Source organism: Phodopus roborovskii, unplaced genomic scaffold, assembly GCF_943737965.1.
Source record: "Phodopus roborovskii unplaced genomic scaffold, PHOROB, whole genome shotgun sequence".
NCBI classification, from domain to species: domain Eukaryota; kingdom Metazoa; phylum Chordata; class Mammalia; order Rodentia; family Cricetidae; genus Phodopus; species Phodopus roborovskii.
The window spans coordinates 267,097-284,049 of NW_026125576.1; the positions used below are offsets into that span (position 1 = coordinate 267,097).

Here is a 16,953-nt window from a genome sequence, read left to right on the forward strand (position 1 = left end):
TTTTAAATTATGTATATATGTGTATCTGGGTGTGGGTGTATGCCTATGAGTGTAGGTGCCTACAGAAGCTGGTGTTCATGAAGTTGCAATGACAGGTGGCTATGAGCCACCCAATGTGTCTGAGAACCAAACTCAAGTCTTCTGCAACAACAGTTCGTACTCTCAAATGCTGAGTCTTCTCTCCAGCTCTTGGAGTTTCAGTCTGTGGTCACTTGGCCCTGCTGCTTTTGGGCCTGGGGTCCATCATGACAGGGAACTCATAAGAGGGCTTGCTCACCTCAGGTATCTGGGAAGTGGAGGGGGATGAGGGTGGCATGCATGCCAGGGTCCTAATTCCAGTGACCTTTCTCCACTAGGTCACTTCCTCAAGACCCCACCCCCTCCCACCAGTGCTGGTGACCAAGCCTTTAGCACTGGCCTTCCAGATCATTTAAGACCCAAAATCATAACAAATTATGGAAATCTTTTATTTTTAATCAATTTCTTTACTATGAAACATAATTTAAAACATATTTTTAAATACAATTTCAGCAGTGTGGTAATTTTGCTAGGGAAAATAATTCTACCTTGCTGGAAAGAGAAAATTCCTCAAAACTATCAACTATTTTATTCACATATTAGAACGGGTGAGCCAGTGAAAATCCTAGGGGAAAAAAAGGTAACATTCAGTCAGAAGAAATAATTGTATTAGACTTACTGTAATTGCTTTAAAATCTAGAAGAACTATTTGTGATAAAATAAGGTTTGTGTTTGGTCTAGTCAAAAGAACTAAAAATTAATTAATCTTGTGTAAAGCAGCCTAGGAAATTCATTTTTTTTTTTTTTTCTGATTCTTCTTACACCAACAGTGATCAGGACACAGAAAACCAGTTGGAAAGAAACAAATTTACTCAGCAAAGAAAAAATGAGATCATGATCCCAGGTCTGAGAAGCACAAACAGGAGGGACTACAGAGTGTTTTATAGGACTAACAGTGTCCACCCCACTTGGCCAAGGCACAGGTTACCAAAGAGGCTCTCAACCTGAAGTCAAGCCCCTTTGGAAAATCCCTACCTCCAAAAATAATGACATTAAAATATATAACAGTAGCAAAATTATAGTTATGAAGTAGCAACAAAAAATTTTATGGTTGAGGCCACCATGCCATGACAAACTGTATCAAAGGGTCACAGCATTTGAAAGGTTGAGAAACCACTGCCATAAAGATATTCCTACACAAAGTAGGAAACAGCCAGCCTGAATTGTAAATCAATAGCAAACAGTGATAGACAAACATTAAATTTTAAAAAAAAAAGCTTGGAAGTGAAAATATGTCAATTCCACTGGAATGAAGATAGAAATGTTAAAGTGTTTAATCTAATGATAATCCTACAGAATGACTAATGGAGGTGATAATTCCTACTTCTCTAGAAATAACCATATGGAAAACTGTAGAACAGATTTGAAGGAGAGCCTTACAAGGATTAGAAAGACCCTGGCCAAGGCCACCTGCCTGCTCCCCAGCCTAACCTAAGTGTGTTCATCTGCCTGACCAGCTGGCTGTGCTCTTGGTACCCTTTCTCTTGGCTCTAAGGTAAATTCTGAAGTCTCTGATGTCTATCTTTACACAAACAGAATTTCAGCAGAATTCTATATATCTGACAGTTTCCAAATTAATTGCTGTGTATTTTATTGACTGTTAACACCCATATCTGCCCATTTGTGCCCCCATCTTGCTCAAAGAAGACAGAAACTGACAGCAGATCTGTGTCTAGGAACTGAGAGAGAGGTACTAACTACTGCGTCACTGTACATTAGAGGCCACATAACTGAGCGGTATGCAACCCCACAGATTCACTGAGTGCAGGCTCATCTACACTGTGCTCAATGCATTTTCTTTTCTTTCAGTTCCTCTATCTTTGCCTGCTCCCTCCTGACACAGAGCCCCCATTTTTCCACCTCCTCTTTGCTAACTCATTCAGATCTCTCTCAGTTTAAGCACTACTTCCCATGAAGTTTGCATGTAACATCCATGCATTTCTTCCCTTGGACTTGCTTGGAACACCTGTTCCTTCCAGTCATATCCTTGCTCTGTCAAGTAGCACTGAGCTGTGAGGCACCCTACTATCTGTCCACTTCCCCTGCTGAATTGTGAGCTCTGTGGTAGTGGTGGTGGTGGGGGCTGAACCTCGTTTTGCTCACTTGCTACTCTAACAAGCACACATAACAATATCTCAAACTCAGAAACAAACTTAGAAGAAACTCTGGATAGCAGGGGGTGTGCCTTTCAGGGAGAGTCAGGCGAGAACATGCACTTCTTGCTTTCTGCCTAATAACTGAACTTACCTGGGCCTTCCGTGTGCTCTGTGGTTCAATCATGATGTTGATAAGATAGGGTTTACTTGTGTCTTCCAGTGCCTGCCTCAGAGAGTTTTGGAGTTCTTCTGGTGTTTTCACAAAATACCCTTTGCCTCCAAATGCAGTCATGACCTGCTCATAATGCGAGTTTGGCAAGAGACACATTGGAGGGATACTGAAATGCAATTTTGTAAGTCAATAAAATTTAAATCTTAAAAGGTAATTTCCCAACATAATCTGAGAAAAATATAAGCTGACCCACCCACAAGACATACTTTTTTTCAGAAAAGCTCTAAGTAACAGAAGTACATAAAACAAATGGAATTTTCCCTGTCCTTCCCTTATTCCATTTCAGTATTTTCATGCCCCTTTGGTGAGTTACCCAAACTCCAGGCCTTAATTATTAAAAGAACTGGCAGCTCTATCTGTCAGTGATGCCATCCTTAAGTTAATGAAACAATGACAGATTAGTTACTGACTAGCTGTTGTTGGGTTTTTTTTTTTTCTCCCTCCTTTGTTTGTTCATTTGCTTTTGAGACAGGATCTATATAACTCTGACTGGACTGGAACTTGCTGTGTAGATCAGGCTGATCTTGAACTCCCTCCTGAGTATGGGATTAAAGGCTTGTGCCACCATACCTGACTTCCCCTCCCCCATGGACTTATTTTTTAAACCTAGTTCTTTTTTTCTTTAGAGCAAACAAACGAACAAAGACAAAAACACTCAGTTGAGCATTAGATCCAGGACTTAAAGATGATATCCAACAACCCCTTTGAAAGCACTTGAAACAGTCATCTACATTTTAATTGTTAGGTGTGGACTACACCCTTCAATCTGAAAGTCTGCAACTTTGAAGTCATCAATCATCTCAACTTTTCAAAGATTTTCATCTTTGGTTCTGTTGATACTGAATTTTCATTAGCTAAATATGATTCAGGTAAATTCATGTATTTCTCAAAGTGGCTGCAGGCTGTGATGTGTGTGTAGTCATGTAAGTCTTCAGGGTGCTAACTGGCAAGGTTAAAGAACAGTGTGGCCCATGTCATGTGTCCTTTGGTACAGCTGGCAGTTCATCACACAGAACCAGAGGAAGGGATGTTATGGAGGCAACACCATCAGAGCTCAGAGGCCAGTACATTGCTTTTCTCTGTATTTTTGCTTGTTTTGAGATAGGACCTTGCTAAGTTGCAGAGACTAGCCTGGAACTCAGTATATCACTCAGGTTGGTAAAGTCAACTCTGGATTCTCCTGCCTCAGCCTCCCAAGTGCTCGAGTTAGTTTTCCCCATTTTTTTCAACTGAATCTTTCCTGTATATGATGGAGTCTTGATGTCTTAGACTCATCAGCTCAAGTGACCCTCTTGTTCCAGCTTCCAGATAGAATAGGTGGACTACAAGTGTATGTCTCTATACCTGGCTCCCTGTATTTTTTTTAATTGTTTATATGGCAATGTCTAATAGACTTTTCAGTAATGATAAAGTGTTTCATGTATAGTATGGCAGCCGTACTCTATTTGGATTTTTAAAAGACTGACTGACTGACTGATTGATCTTAAGGTAGGGATTATCTGTGTAGCCCTGTTTGTCCCAGAACTCAGTTTGCTGACCAGACTAGCCTGAACTCAAACTCGGAGATCTGCCTTTGCCTCTCAAGTGCTGGGACTAAAGGTGTGTGCCTCTATGCCCAGCAACAAAAGATTTATTTTTATTTTATATGTATATGGGTATTTTGCTGGCAGGTACATCTGTGCACAACAGGTGTGAAGTATCCAAGGAAGCCAAAAGAGAACATCAGATCATCTGCAAATGGCGCCATCAACTGTCAACAATTCATTTAAAGAGGAAAAGGTATTGGTTTTTTTTTTTGTTTTTTTTTTTAATGAGACTAGGTTTTGTGTAACTCAAGCTGGCCTAGACTTGCTTATGCAGGCAAGGATGACCTTGCACTGCTGATCTTCTTGTATCTATCTTCTGAATGACAGGTGTGATCTAACACTCCCAAGGTAAGAAATGCTGGGGATCAAATTTGGCTTTGTGCATAAGCAGCAAGTAATCCAAACGAACCACATCCTCAGCCTAGAAACTGAACTTTTCACTTTATTTATTTTTTAACTAAAATTAAGTAGTAACATTATTAGGAGATACTACACCAGTTAGCGCAGTTTACATTACCAATGAGAATGAAACCAAAAGGCATGGCATGGTGATTTGAATGAAAATGGCCTCCATAGACTCCTATGTTTGAATGCTTGGTCTCCAGTTGGTGGAACTATTTGAGGAGAAGTATGAGGTGTGGCCTTGTTGGAAATGTGTCACTGGGGTCAGGCTTTAAGGTTTCAAAACACTATGCCATTCCCAGTGTGCTCTTTCTGCCCCCTACTTGTGGATCAAGATGTGAGTTCTCTCACATACTCTAGACCAACACTTGGGGATCCTGCATGGGGCTGAAACAGGCCCTGTGCATGTGGCTGACAATTTTGAAACCTGGTCTGTTTGTAGACCCCTGGTAGTGGGACCAGGATCTATCCCCAGAGCATGAGCTGGCTTTTTGAAGCCCATTCCCTATGGTAGGATGTCTTGCTCAGACTTGGTGGGGGAGTGGGCAGGGCTTTGTCCTGCCTCAGCTGAATGTGGCAGGCTTTGCTGACTCCTCATGAGGGGCCCTTGCCCTGTCTGAGGAGTGGGTTTCAGGAAGGTGAGGGAGGGGGAGGAGGGGAGAACTGTAGTTGGTATGTAAAATCAATCATGTGAGCCCAAAAATGTGAGCAGCTGCTGCTCCCGTGTCTTGCCTTCATCCCACCATCATTAGCTCTGACTTTCCAGAACTAATTGCACTTTTTTATATATAAGTTGCCTTGGTCATTGTTTTATCACAGCAATTGAAAAGTAATTAATACAAATGGTTATGGAAAAACAATACATAGTGAAAATATTGGTACTCTTCTCTACTCTCCAACTGTCTCATCAATTTTTGCCAATGCCCATGGCAGTTCTAACAGTCTTAGTTTGCCTCTGCCATCAGATGATAAAAGTTTAGCTTTGTGGTAAAGAAAGGAAGATCTTTAAATCACAAATAACATGCCAGCTCCTGTGATGACTAATTTTGGCTGTCAGCCTGGCTACATATGGAATCAACTAACACCCAAGCAGCTGGGCATGTCTGCGAGGGCAGTCTCTGAACTGATCATTTGGGCTGGGAAGACCCAGCCTACATTTGGGCCACACCTTCTGGTGGCAGTCCTCATGAAAGGACATGATGGAAGGAAAGCTGCTTTTTGTCTACCTGCTCTCACTCTCACTGGCAGTTCTGTTCCTTGAGAGAACCTCGATTAGTGCAGCATCAATAATAGTGTAGACATAAATCTTGATCTGCATCCTCAGTAGTTCCCTGATTATAAACAATCTTGAATAGCTGTATAAAAAGGAACCATGAAGAAGTGGCTCTGCCTTTTAAAGGGACTGACAGATTTGCCAAGTTAATAGCAGGTAGGCACACTCCAATCCAGCAAACTTTTAAAAGACAGACTAAATACCCGACATAATTTAACAATACATTGTTGTGAGTTACTCACGCTGTAACAGCTTCTTGAAAATTTAACGTTTTTTCCCAAGTGTCTGCATCAAAACCTTGGTAGATTCCATTATTGTTTACAACCAAGAGTATGATTGGCAAGTTGTACCTAAAAGTGAAAGTAAACTATGAAGAGATCATTCTTTCTAAAGCAATTTCTTTTCTTTTATATATATTATATAATTATATATACATAATTATATATACATATATATGTATATATAAAATTTTCCTTATTTTACATATTGATCCCAGTTCCCTATCCCTCCCTCCCATGTCCCCCGAACTCCCTCCTGTTCCATTCCCCCCACATACTCCACAAGGAGGGTGATACCTTCCAAGGGAGATCATCAAAATCTGTCAAGTCATTTGGAGCAGAGTCTAGGCCCTCCCTCCTGCCTCTAGGCTAAGGGAGTATCATTCCATGGGGAATGTGCTCCTAAAGTCCTTTTGTGTACCAGGGATACATCCTGGTTCCACTGTCAGAGGTCCCTCAGACTGCCCAGGCCTTCTAACTGAGACCCACATTCAGGGGGTATGAGCCAGTCCTATGCTGGTTTCCCAGCTATCAGTCTGGGGGTCCATGAGCTCCCCCTTGTTCAGGTCAGCTATCTCTATGGTTTCTGTAGCCTGATCTTGACTCATTTTGTTATCACTCCTCCCTCTCTGCAACTGGATTCCAGGAGTTCGGCTCAGTGTTTAGCTGTGGGTGTCTGCTTCTGTTTCTGTTTCCATCAGCTACCAGCTGAGGACTCTATGATGGCATATAAGTTAGTTATCAATCTCATTATCAGCGAAGGACATTTAGGGTGGCCTCTCCACTGAAACGGCAGCCCACAGACTGGGAAAAGATCTTCACCAACCCCACATCTGACAGAGGGCCGATCTCCAAAAAAAAACTCTAGAAACTCGTCACCAAAACACCAAATAACCCTATTAAAAAGTGGGGTACAGAGCTGAATAGAGAATTCTCAATAGAAGAATCCAAAATGGCTGAAAGACACTTAAGAAAGTGCTGGGCATCCTTAGCCATCAGGGAAATGCAAATCAAAACAACTCTGAACACCATCTTACTCCTGCCAGAATGGCTAAAATTAGAAACACCAATGACAGCTCATGCTAGAAAGGATGTGGAGAAAGGGGAACACTCCTCCACTGCTGGTGGGAGTGCAAACTCGTACAGCCATTTTGGAGATCAGTTTGGCGGTTCCTCAGGAAAACAGTCTACCACAGGATCCGGCAATTCCACTCTTAAGCATATACCCAAATGATCCACATCCATGCAACAAAGACATTTATTCAACTATGTTCATAGCAGCATTATTTGTAATAGCAAGGACCTGGAAGCAACCTAGATGCCCCTCAACAGAAGAATGGATAAAGAAGATGTGGTGCATTTACCCAATGGAATACTACTCAGCAGAAAAAAACAATCTTGAAATTCACAGGCAAATGGATGGAACTTGAAGAAACCATCCTGAGTGAGGTAACTAAGTCACAAAAAGAGGAACATGGTATGTACTCACTCATATATGGATTTTAGACATAGAGCAAAGGATCACCAGCCTATAATTCATACTGCCAGAGAAACTAGGATACAAGGAAGAACCTAAGAGATTCATACAAAGTCCCTCATAGAAGGAGAAAGGAACAAGAGCTCCTAAGCATATTGGGAATGGGGGCAGTGAGTGGATAGGGAGTTAGGAGAAAGAGAAGGGGAGGAAAGGAGAACATGTGGGACCAGGAAGATTGAACTGGGGGACAAATAGACGAGAGTAAAAAGGGATACCATAATAGAGGGAGCCACTATAGGTTTGAAGAGAAAACTGACTCTAGAGAAATGTCCAGAGACCTATAAGGATGACCCCAACTAGCAACTTCTTATCTTAAAACTGAAATTTTTACTTAAAAGTAGATGTTTTTTATAAGATGTTTTCAATATTAAGAAGGAAATTAAGCATTTTTTATCCTAATTAAAAAAAAAATATCAAACCACTGATAGAAACATTGCAGCTATAGGATGTATTCAAGCCTAGGGGCTGGTAGTCTGCTTAGCTATGGACCTCAAATTACTAAACTTTTCCAGGTGGTTACAAGGAAAACACCTGCTCCATTCCCTACCCTCCTAGGCCTATTTCTACATGGTTCCTAGGAACACTATCTGAAAAAGTTCCATTCTATTGCTGAATGCCTCAATGGCAGCCAGTTCATGCTGGATGCTGTGAAAGAAACACAGCAACTAATACCCAGTCTACATGTCTGATCATAACAGCATGGCATGATCAGTACAGAACACAAGCATCCAAATATCTCAAGCAGTATAACAAAGATGAAAAACCTAAAAAGGCTGAAAAAGAATGTGGGTTTTCACACTTCCCTTGAGGGCTTGTGTAATTACACAACTAGTAATATGATTGTGTCAACTTCATACATCATCTTTTTGGCATATGTCAAGTGGTTGTTAATACAGACCTCTAATAGACCATGCTTTCCCCTAACACACAGGTTCACATAGCCCAGGCTGACCTTGACCTTGCAATGCAGCTCAGGATAACCTGAATTCCAGATCCTTCTGCCTTCACTGCCATTTCTAATACCAAATGCTGGGATTACAGGAGTGCATTGCCAAACTTGGCTTGACCTTATTAGTTTTACACACCAAAGCTTTGAAACTCCCAAAATGTGTTTCATAAAAACCGTACTAAGAGCCCTAAGCAGAACAGTTTCATTATAATTTTAATACAGCTGGGGTAAGGGTTCCAGAGAGTCCTCATGTTGATACAGTGGGAGTTTCTACATTAAAGTTTGTAACTAGGAACCTCAAAACACAATGTTGTGCCAGGACACCTGTTTGTGAAGCAAATAAATATTATAAATTTTGGCATTTATGAGAATAAAATGCTATGCTTACGTCTCTGTTTTACCTGCAGATGGTCTCCACTTCCATGCCAGAAAATCCAAAGGCGCTATCTCCTTCCACACAGATGACCCGTTTCCCAGGACTTCTATCTTTAGCCACTACAGCAGCTGCAATAGCAAATCCCAAACCGACTCCCATTGTTCCAAAGGTACCAGCATCAAGCCTGTTAGGAACAAAGCCAACACCAAACTGTCTTGCACATGTCATATAGGGTAGAGTTGGCATGAACCTTTCAATCTATATTTATGTGGTTTATGGGAAAAATTAAGAAATAGACATAATTTTTGGAATATAAGGAAGAAATCTGTCAAGGGTAAGTGGCATCAAAGGAAAAAGCCACTCATAATTGCTTAGATGAATGCAAATACACTCTTAGAACACCCAATATAGTAATCATCACATTATACCAAGAATTATGAAGCATTAAAACTATAAGATCTCACTTTAAAATATAGTTGAGATAGGTGGTGGTAGCACATGCCTTTAATCCCAGCACTTAGGAGGTAGAGGCAAGTGAGTCGCTCTGATTTTGAGGCCAGCCTGGTAACAAAGCAAGTTCCAGGACAGCCAGGGCTACACAAAGAAACACACAAAGGGCTACACACACACACACACACACACACACACACACACAAAAAAAAAAACCCAAAAAAACAAGAATATACTTATGTATGGCTGGAAAGACAGCTCAGAGATTAGGAGCACGTGTTGCTCTTACAGAAGACCTGAGTTTGATTCCTAGTACCCACATGGAGGCTTGCAACTGACTGTAACTCCAGTCCCAGAAGATCCAAAAGTCCTCTACTGACTTCTGAGGGCACCAGGCAGACACATATACATATGCAGGTAAAACATGCACACACATAAAATAAGCTAAATAAATCTAAAGAAATTTTTAAAATACACTTTGGAAATATATTCTTATACACCAGACATGTACAATCCTAAAATACTTTTTCTTCATCAGTATTACTGTGGTTTCAAATTAAATGCACTGTCATTTCTTTCTTGGAGTCTTACCTGTGACGAGGAAGGTAGTTCTGAAGCACAGTACGGCCAATGTCCATAGTATTTGCTCCCTCACTTACTATAAAACAGTCTCTGGGTAACTGTTCTTGAACATGGTAGAATACTGTGTAATAATTCATAGGGAGGGTTGTTTTGGAAGCTAATTCCTAAAAATAGAGGTAAACATACACTAAATTATATTGGGACATAATGACAACAACCAATGTCAATAAGCTATTACCCAAGTTACTTTGGAACAGTTAAATACCACCAATAAGCTAGAAGATCCCCAAATAGCTATACAGTGGCTACTCTTTGAACTGTGAACAATCTAGGATCATGCTAAGAACATTGTGCTGTACAATATGAGTCTGGGACACAATGAATAAGCTGGGGAATTGCAATGACCTGGTGATGGACCTAAAGATGGTTGAGCAACATTGGGTTAAACAGAATGATCCATGCCTGTACACTCTTAGAAAAACACTGTATTAACTATTTTTCAGAAGTTTTACATCATGTATGGTCCTAAATTTAAAATTAAAATGCAAAGATTACAGGAGGTGATTTGAACACCTGGCTCTTCTCTTGACAGCGAAAAGAGCTATGTTATATATGCTATTTAAAAGTTCCTGAATGACAGAGTCATAACAAGGTAGACATCTTCAAACACCCTCATGCCCACTAGTGCCAAGAGGAGCCACTGGGTTTCTCACTGACAGTCCTCTCTGGTCCCCAAGCTCGCAGCTTCACCTGTGCTACCCTACTTTGCTGAAGGTCACATCACCACCCAGGAAAGACCCACACACACACCCTAGATCACACAGAGGAGCAAACCCTAAGGGAACCCTAAGGACAAGATGCATTATTTAAAATAATAGAAAACAGAACTGAAACTAACTCTTGGCAGTAGAAATAGTCACTGATTAGGATTTTCCTGCATAGTGGAGTTAGCCACATCAATTCTGCGATGATGTTTGGTCGAAAGTACAAACTTACTCTATGATGACAGATACATTGGGGGACAAAAGTGCCTGACTCAAATTTCAAATCTGCAAATCATTCTATTAGAAGGAAATCTTAGGTTGGGCTGGGGATATAGTTCAGTGGTCAAGGGAACTTGTGGTGATACTCTGCTTATGATCTAATAAATAAAGCTTGGCTGCAGATAAGAGTGCAAAAACGAGCCACAGTCATAGAGAACAGGCAGTGGTGGCACACACCTTTAATTCTAGCAATTGGGAGACAGATCTCTGTTAGTTCAAAGCCACACTGAGCTACACAAAATTGATCCAGTCTAAAAGAGAAACAGAGCTCACACAAAGATGATCTCAGCATTTGGGGACCCACATCTTTAATCCCAGCACTTGGGAAGAATATAACGTGGGAGGAGACATAATCTCATTGCAGTTTGAGGAGCAATGCATTCAGGAGATGCAATCTGAAGACAGGATTGCTCCTTTGGTCTGAGTATTGGTAGAGATGAGAACTCTCTAGGGGCTGGCCATTTTGTTTCTCTGATCTTCACCTTTAGCCCCAGTATACATCGCAGGGTTTTTATTATTCATGTTACAGGCACTTGCTCTTACAGTGGACCCAGGTTGGGTTCCCTACACAAACATGGTAGTTCACAACTACCCGTAATTCCAGTTCCATCTCACCTCAGAGGGTAGGCACACATGACACACATACATATATGCTCACAAAAAATAAAATGAATTAACTTAAAAAGAAGAAACCCTAGGAATATACTGAACACTGCACCCAAGATACACAAAACAGTAAAAGAAGAAAGCCCAACATCTCATCTGACAATCACATTGTTTACAATGACATTGAACAGAAAACATCAACACTTCGAAAGTGACTCCATTGTAGTCTACCTGAAGGATCAGTGGTGATTTCAAAACTCATGACAATCTCCAAACCTTCACTATGAGTCAAAGTCACAAGGGCAGATGTGAAAGCCCAAGAGTTTCCAGCAGTGACATAAAAGATAAATGGCAGTGGGGCGGGGTAGATTATACACTGATAAAACTTTCCATTTTAATGAAGGAACTATTATTATACTCACATGCCTTGAAGGAAAGATATCTTAAGGGCAGATAGCATATCCTAACATACCCTAGGATTTAAGGTGAAATCTCTGCATCAATTCTTATATGCCCTAGGTTTTAATTGTGATGTTATGCACCAAAATCAAACTGACAACTTTCCAAGATCCAATTTGTTTTCTTCTATCACTTCATAGTATCTCAAGTACCATAACTCTTTGGATGCTCAATTATGCAAGGAGCTGGAGGCCTTTTTCAAGGTAAACATCCACATGGGCATACACACATTTTTTCTTAACTGTTCTTAATTGTTTACATGGTTGAATTTACTCTCTCTCTTCCCCCCCCCCCCAACATAAGGTTTCTCTGTGTAGTCTTGGCTATCCTGGAACTCACTCTGTAGACAAGGCTGGTCCTGAACTCATAGATCCACCTGCCTCTGCCTCCTGAGTGCTGGGATTAAAGGCGTGCACTACCATGCCTGGCTTTGCTACCATTTTTAATTAGGCTCTGGTCTGACTTCTGGTTTTGGACCTCTTGAGAGCCATGGCCCAGCAACACCCTTTTTGATAGCCAAGCTTACACAATGCTGTGCTTTCTAGGACTGCCTATGCCTCACTATGGGAGGACTAAGCAACTCATCAACCTGGAGGGATCTTGCATTTCAACTGGTCCTATATTACCTTGGATACAGCTTCATTGCTCTTCATTTTCTCCCTCAGAGTCTTCCACCACTTGCTGTCTGTGGGGAACTGCCACGGAGTTTTATCAAACTGTTCCAAAAGCTACAAATAAGAAAAAAAAAAATCTTTTCTTCCTGTTTTAAAAATAAACTTTCTCAAAGAAGGCACACAGTACACTGCTCTGCCCTTCCATTGCTCACTTTTGCTTTTCTTCCTGCAGTGAGCAACTGGTGGCAGATCGGTGGGTGGCATGGTGAGTCACATGACAGACCAAGTGCTGCAGAGTTATTGCACATGTGACAGGAACTGCATCTGCATCTCAATGCTGTGCACTCAAGACATCGAATATCATATTAAATCAAGTGATGTGACCATATTTTATCTCCTGCCACAATTATATCTATAGATTACATATAAATAGAAAGCCAGCCAGACAAGTCCTGATTATAGCTTGACGAGTAAAAATCTTTTTAGTACCTAAAAATATACTGTTAGATTTTTCCATTGTATAAATCAAGTTTAACTAAAGCCATATTATAATTTCTTTCAGAAAGCATGCAGGACTCTACTTACTGAATTCTGGTTTGAATGACCTTAAATTTTCATGATATTAAATTAGTGTTCTAAAATGCTTAACTTCTACAAATATCAACAATGTACAATAAGCTGAATTTACTAAATTCCAAAGTTACAGTTAATGTTAATTTTCCATCAAAAACTTAAGTTTAAAATTGATGTCACTAGACATGCCACCAAATGAATCAAGAGTAACATTATCCAGAGTTGACTGCCCACAGAAACCAGACCACACAAACTAAAACCCAGAGAAAGTCTTTACCTGTTTAGAAACAGCATTTATGTCTCCTAGTAAAGTCACAGAAGGCCTTACATTATTCCCCAATTCTTCTGCACAGATATCAATCTAAAAAAGAGAAAAACCTGAAGAACAAGCCATGTTTGGTCTTTTTTGTTTTGAACAAACTCTAAAAACTGTTTTTATTTTACATTGTATTTTCTGTGCATAAGTGTTATGCCTACATGTATGTCTGTGTATCACATGTGTGCCTGGTGCCCAAAGAATACAGAAGAAAGCATTAAATACTTTAGAACAGGAGTTACAGATGGTTGTGAGCTGTCATGAACCCTGATCCTCTGGAAGAGCAGCAAGCTCTTAAAACCCTTTAAGAAAGGCTGTTGCAGTTGCTGGTGGTGAATGCCTTTAATCCTACCACTCAGGAGGCAGAGGCGCAGAGGGGCAGAGGAGGGGCAGAGGGGCAGATCTCTGTGAGCCTCACAGGGAGGCTTACATTCATCTGTTACTCTAGTTCCAGGGTATGTGACATCCTCTTCTGACCTCAGCAGGTGCCAGGAACATACATGTAGAATCACAAGGAGAGGTTAGGGTACTTTCCAGACATTCAGGTTAATGGCAGTAAAAGCCAAGTCACTTGGAGATTTCAAAGGTTGACACAATTTTGGCATTTAAAGAAAATTCACCTCCTCACAAGGCTGAGGGTGTCACTTCAGTCTACCATCCTGCTTAAGCCTCTTTTTCTGTCTCTATATATACTCCAACTGTGAAGAAGAGGCAAATTATGTTTTTCAAACTGTTTCAAACTTAACTTTGAGAGCTTTTGTCATTAGAATTAGCACAAGACGTTTTGTAGATTTGGTACCTGTAATTATGTTAGATAATTTGTAAAATCTATTTCTGTAAGAGAAAAGGTTCTTCACAAAAGCCAAGGAGAACAAAGCAGCACAGGGCGATCAGAGCCCCCTCGGTACCTGAATAAACTTCACATCTGCCTGGTATCTTGGAGGCAGTCCAAAATGTAATATCCAATTTAGTCTCGCACCAAATAACACAATCACATCAGCAAACTGCAAAGCCCTATTTAAAAAGAAAGGAAAAAAAAAAAAAAAAAACCAATTTAACAAGAACAACAAACATACTGATGATTCTTACTTGAATTGTTCTAAACTTCTTAAAATATTTTTGGAGCTTCTAAAGTAAATCTGATCTTTCTAATTAAAATCATTTTGGATGACTGGGAAGATAGCTCAGTGGACAAAATGCTTGCTGAACAGGAATACCTGAGTTTGGACCCCCAGCACTAACATAAAGACTGACTGTTGTGGTGCTGCCCCCATCTTAGCACTGGGGTGAGGACAGACAGGTAGTGAGAGGTGGGAGCCAGGCAGTCAACTAGCTCAGCGAGAGACCCTGTCTCAAAACTAAAGGGGAATGTGAAGGAAGTTTTGAATCCACAACTGCATGTGTGCACCCCACCTCCCAACATATACCACATCTCACAAACACATAAGGATATAATGTGCCATTGTTTTGTTTTGAAAATAGGATATTTATTTATTTATTTATTTATTTATTTATTTATTTTTAACTAAAGCTAGCCTTAAACTTATGATCCTCTTCCCTCAGCCTCCAAATGCTGGGGTTACAGGTATGCACCATTATGCTTGGGTAGGTTTTCGTTTGTAGGTGTTTCCAGGATGGAACCAGGACCTCATGCATGCTAAAAAGGCACCCTAGTGAGCCACACCCAGTCTCTCAACCCCTATACTCCTATCTCAATGCATACTTCACACTGATTTCTAGGAGAAAGCGGGTATTATAACCATCATTTGATTTGATTTACAGAATTTCGTTTTTTTTTTTTTTTTCCAAGACATGGTCTCATGTCCAGGTTAGTCTCAAATTCTCTATGTAGGAGGATGACTTCGAACTTTTGATTTTCTTATACCTACCTCCTCAGTGATGGGATTAACGACATGTGCCAGCATACCCAATTTATGCAATGCAGGACCTGCTAGGTAAGCACTCTCCCAATTGAGCTACATCTAAAATATTGTATATGTACTTTTACCTCATGTGCAGTTTGTTTTCACAAATTTTCAGTAACTCGATCATCTTTTGTTTTTTTGTTTTGTCTTTTGTTTTGTGAAAATTCCAAAGATTCTACAGACAGTCCTATAAGCATATTACTCTGTAGGTATCAGAAAGTAGATATTATGTAGTGTGATTCTAATTAAAGAATGTTTATAAATACTGAAAAAAATGAAAATTGGTAAGAGTCCAAACAACTGCCAGGCAGTGTTGGTGCACACCTTTAATGCCAGCACTCAGAGGGCAGACTCAGGAGGATCTCTGAGTTCTAGGCCAGCCTGGTCTACAGAGTGAGTCCCAGGGCATCCAGGGCTACAAAGAGAAACCCTGTCTCGGAAAACCAACAAAACAAACAAACAAACAAACAAACAAAAACCTGGAATACCACGCACCTGGATCTGGCAGCACCTACACAGTTTGGATGATTGTCAGGGACAACACCCTTCCCCATAGGGGTGGGCAAAAATGGCAAATTGCACTGTTCCACCAGTTTCCTGATACTGCCCTCTGCATGGGAATAAGCAGCACCTACAAAAAATGCAACTCAGTGGATGATTCAGTTACACTTGGCACTGAGAACTTCCAACTTATCATGTGAATTTGTTTTTAGATGACCCCAAATGCTCTCTCCTGCATAATCATCAGCCTAAAAGGAAAATGAATGGTGAAGACTATTCTGAAGAACTGCCTCTAAACAAAAATGTATCTTGTAACTCTTGGTGCTTTCACTTTCCTGCTTTAGGCTTGGAGACTGGTAAACTACTACCCACAATTCTATGAACATACATGGCAGGGAAGACCTTGGCCCTGAAAAAACAAGACTGTACTTGCACTAACTGCTCTACATTACCTGTAAGCCTCCTCTACAGTACACTGTGCAGGAAGTGTGAGTTTCAAAAGCTCTGCAGATCTCTTTAGAATTTCTACAATGCTGTGGCTGTAACAGGACTGAGTGAGAACATACCTGTTTTACAACTGTGTGCTACAGATAAAACATACCCTCAATAACACTGAAAACAACTTACTGTTTTGACATATAGGTATTTCACTTCTGAAGCCATCATGACCACTATTTCATTTTGTATTCTTTTCTTCTTCTTGTTTTGGGTTTTTTGAGACAGAATTTCTCTATGTAACAGTACTAGCTGTCCTGGAACTCGCTTTGTAGACCGGACTAGCCTCAAACTCAGACATCTGCCTGCATCTACCTCCCAAGTGATGGGATTAAAGGGATGTGCCACCATTGCCCAGCTTTAATTTTATATTCTTTAGAGCTAATAACATACTATCCATTTCTCTATGGAATCCTACTAAATAGTATAGTGTACATTCAGATCCAGTATCACGTTCAGCACTAAAAGGTCATCTTAGAATTTTTTATTATGCATATGCCATGAAAAATAGTCCTTGTTATTTCAGCCAGAAAGTTTTCTTACTCTTTTTCTTGTCCTGGTGCCTTTGTATTCTCAGTTTTC

At 40.5% G+C, this 16,953-nt stretch overlaps 1 protein-coding gene across 2 annotated transcripts in view; it reads right to left on the reverse strand.

Moving 5' to 3' along the window:
* Positions 1–584: 584 nt before the first annotated feature.
* The window catches only part of Hacl1 (2-hydroxyacyl-CoA lyase 1), a 36,348-nt gene continuing 19,979 nt past the window's right edge, over positions 585–16,953 (reverse strand). The window contains exons 9-17 of one of the 2 annotated variants that reach the window (XM_051177849.1): positions 15,871–16,006; positions 14,359–14,464; positions 13,412–13,495; positions 12,574–12,675; positions 9,849–10,003; positions 8,833–8,991; positions 5,910–6,017; positions 2,326–2,512; positions 585–643 (exon numbers count right to left, since the gene is read on the reverse strand). In XM_051177849.1, coding sequence (XP_051033806.1) covers positions 611–643; positions 2,326–2,512; positions 5,910–6,017; positions 8,833–8,991; positions 9,849–10,003; positions 12,574–12,675; positions 13,412–13,495; positions 14,359–14,464; positions 15,871–16,006 — 1,070 coding nt within the window. In that variant the 3' untranslated portion in view covers positions 585–610. The remainder of the gene's footprint in view (positions 644–2,325; positions 2,513–5,909; positions 6,018–8,832; positions 8,992–9,848; positions 10,004–12,573; positions 12,676–13,411; positions 13,496–14,358; positions 14,465–15,870; positions 16,007–16,953) is intronic. The other variant, XM_051177850.1, reaches the window with a different exon arrangement.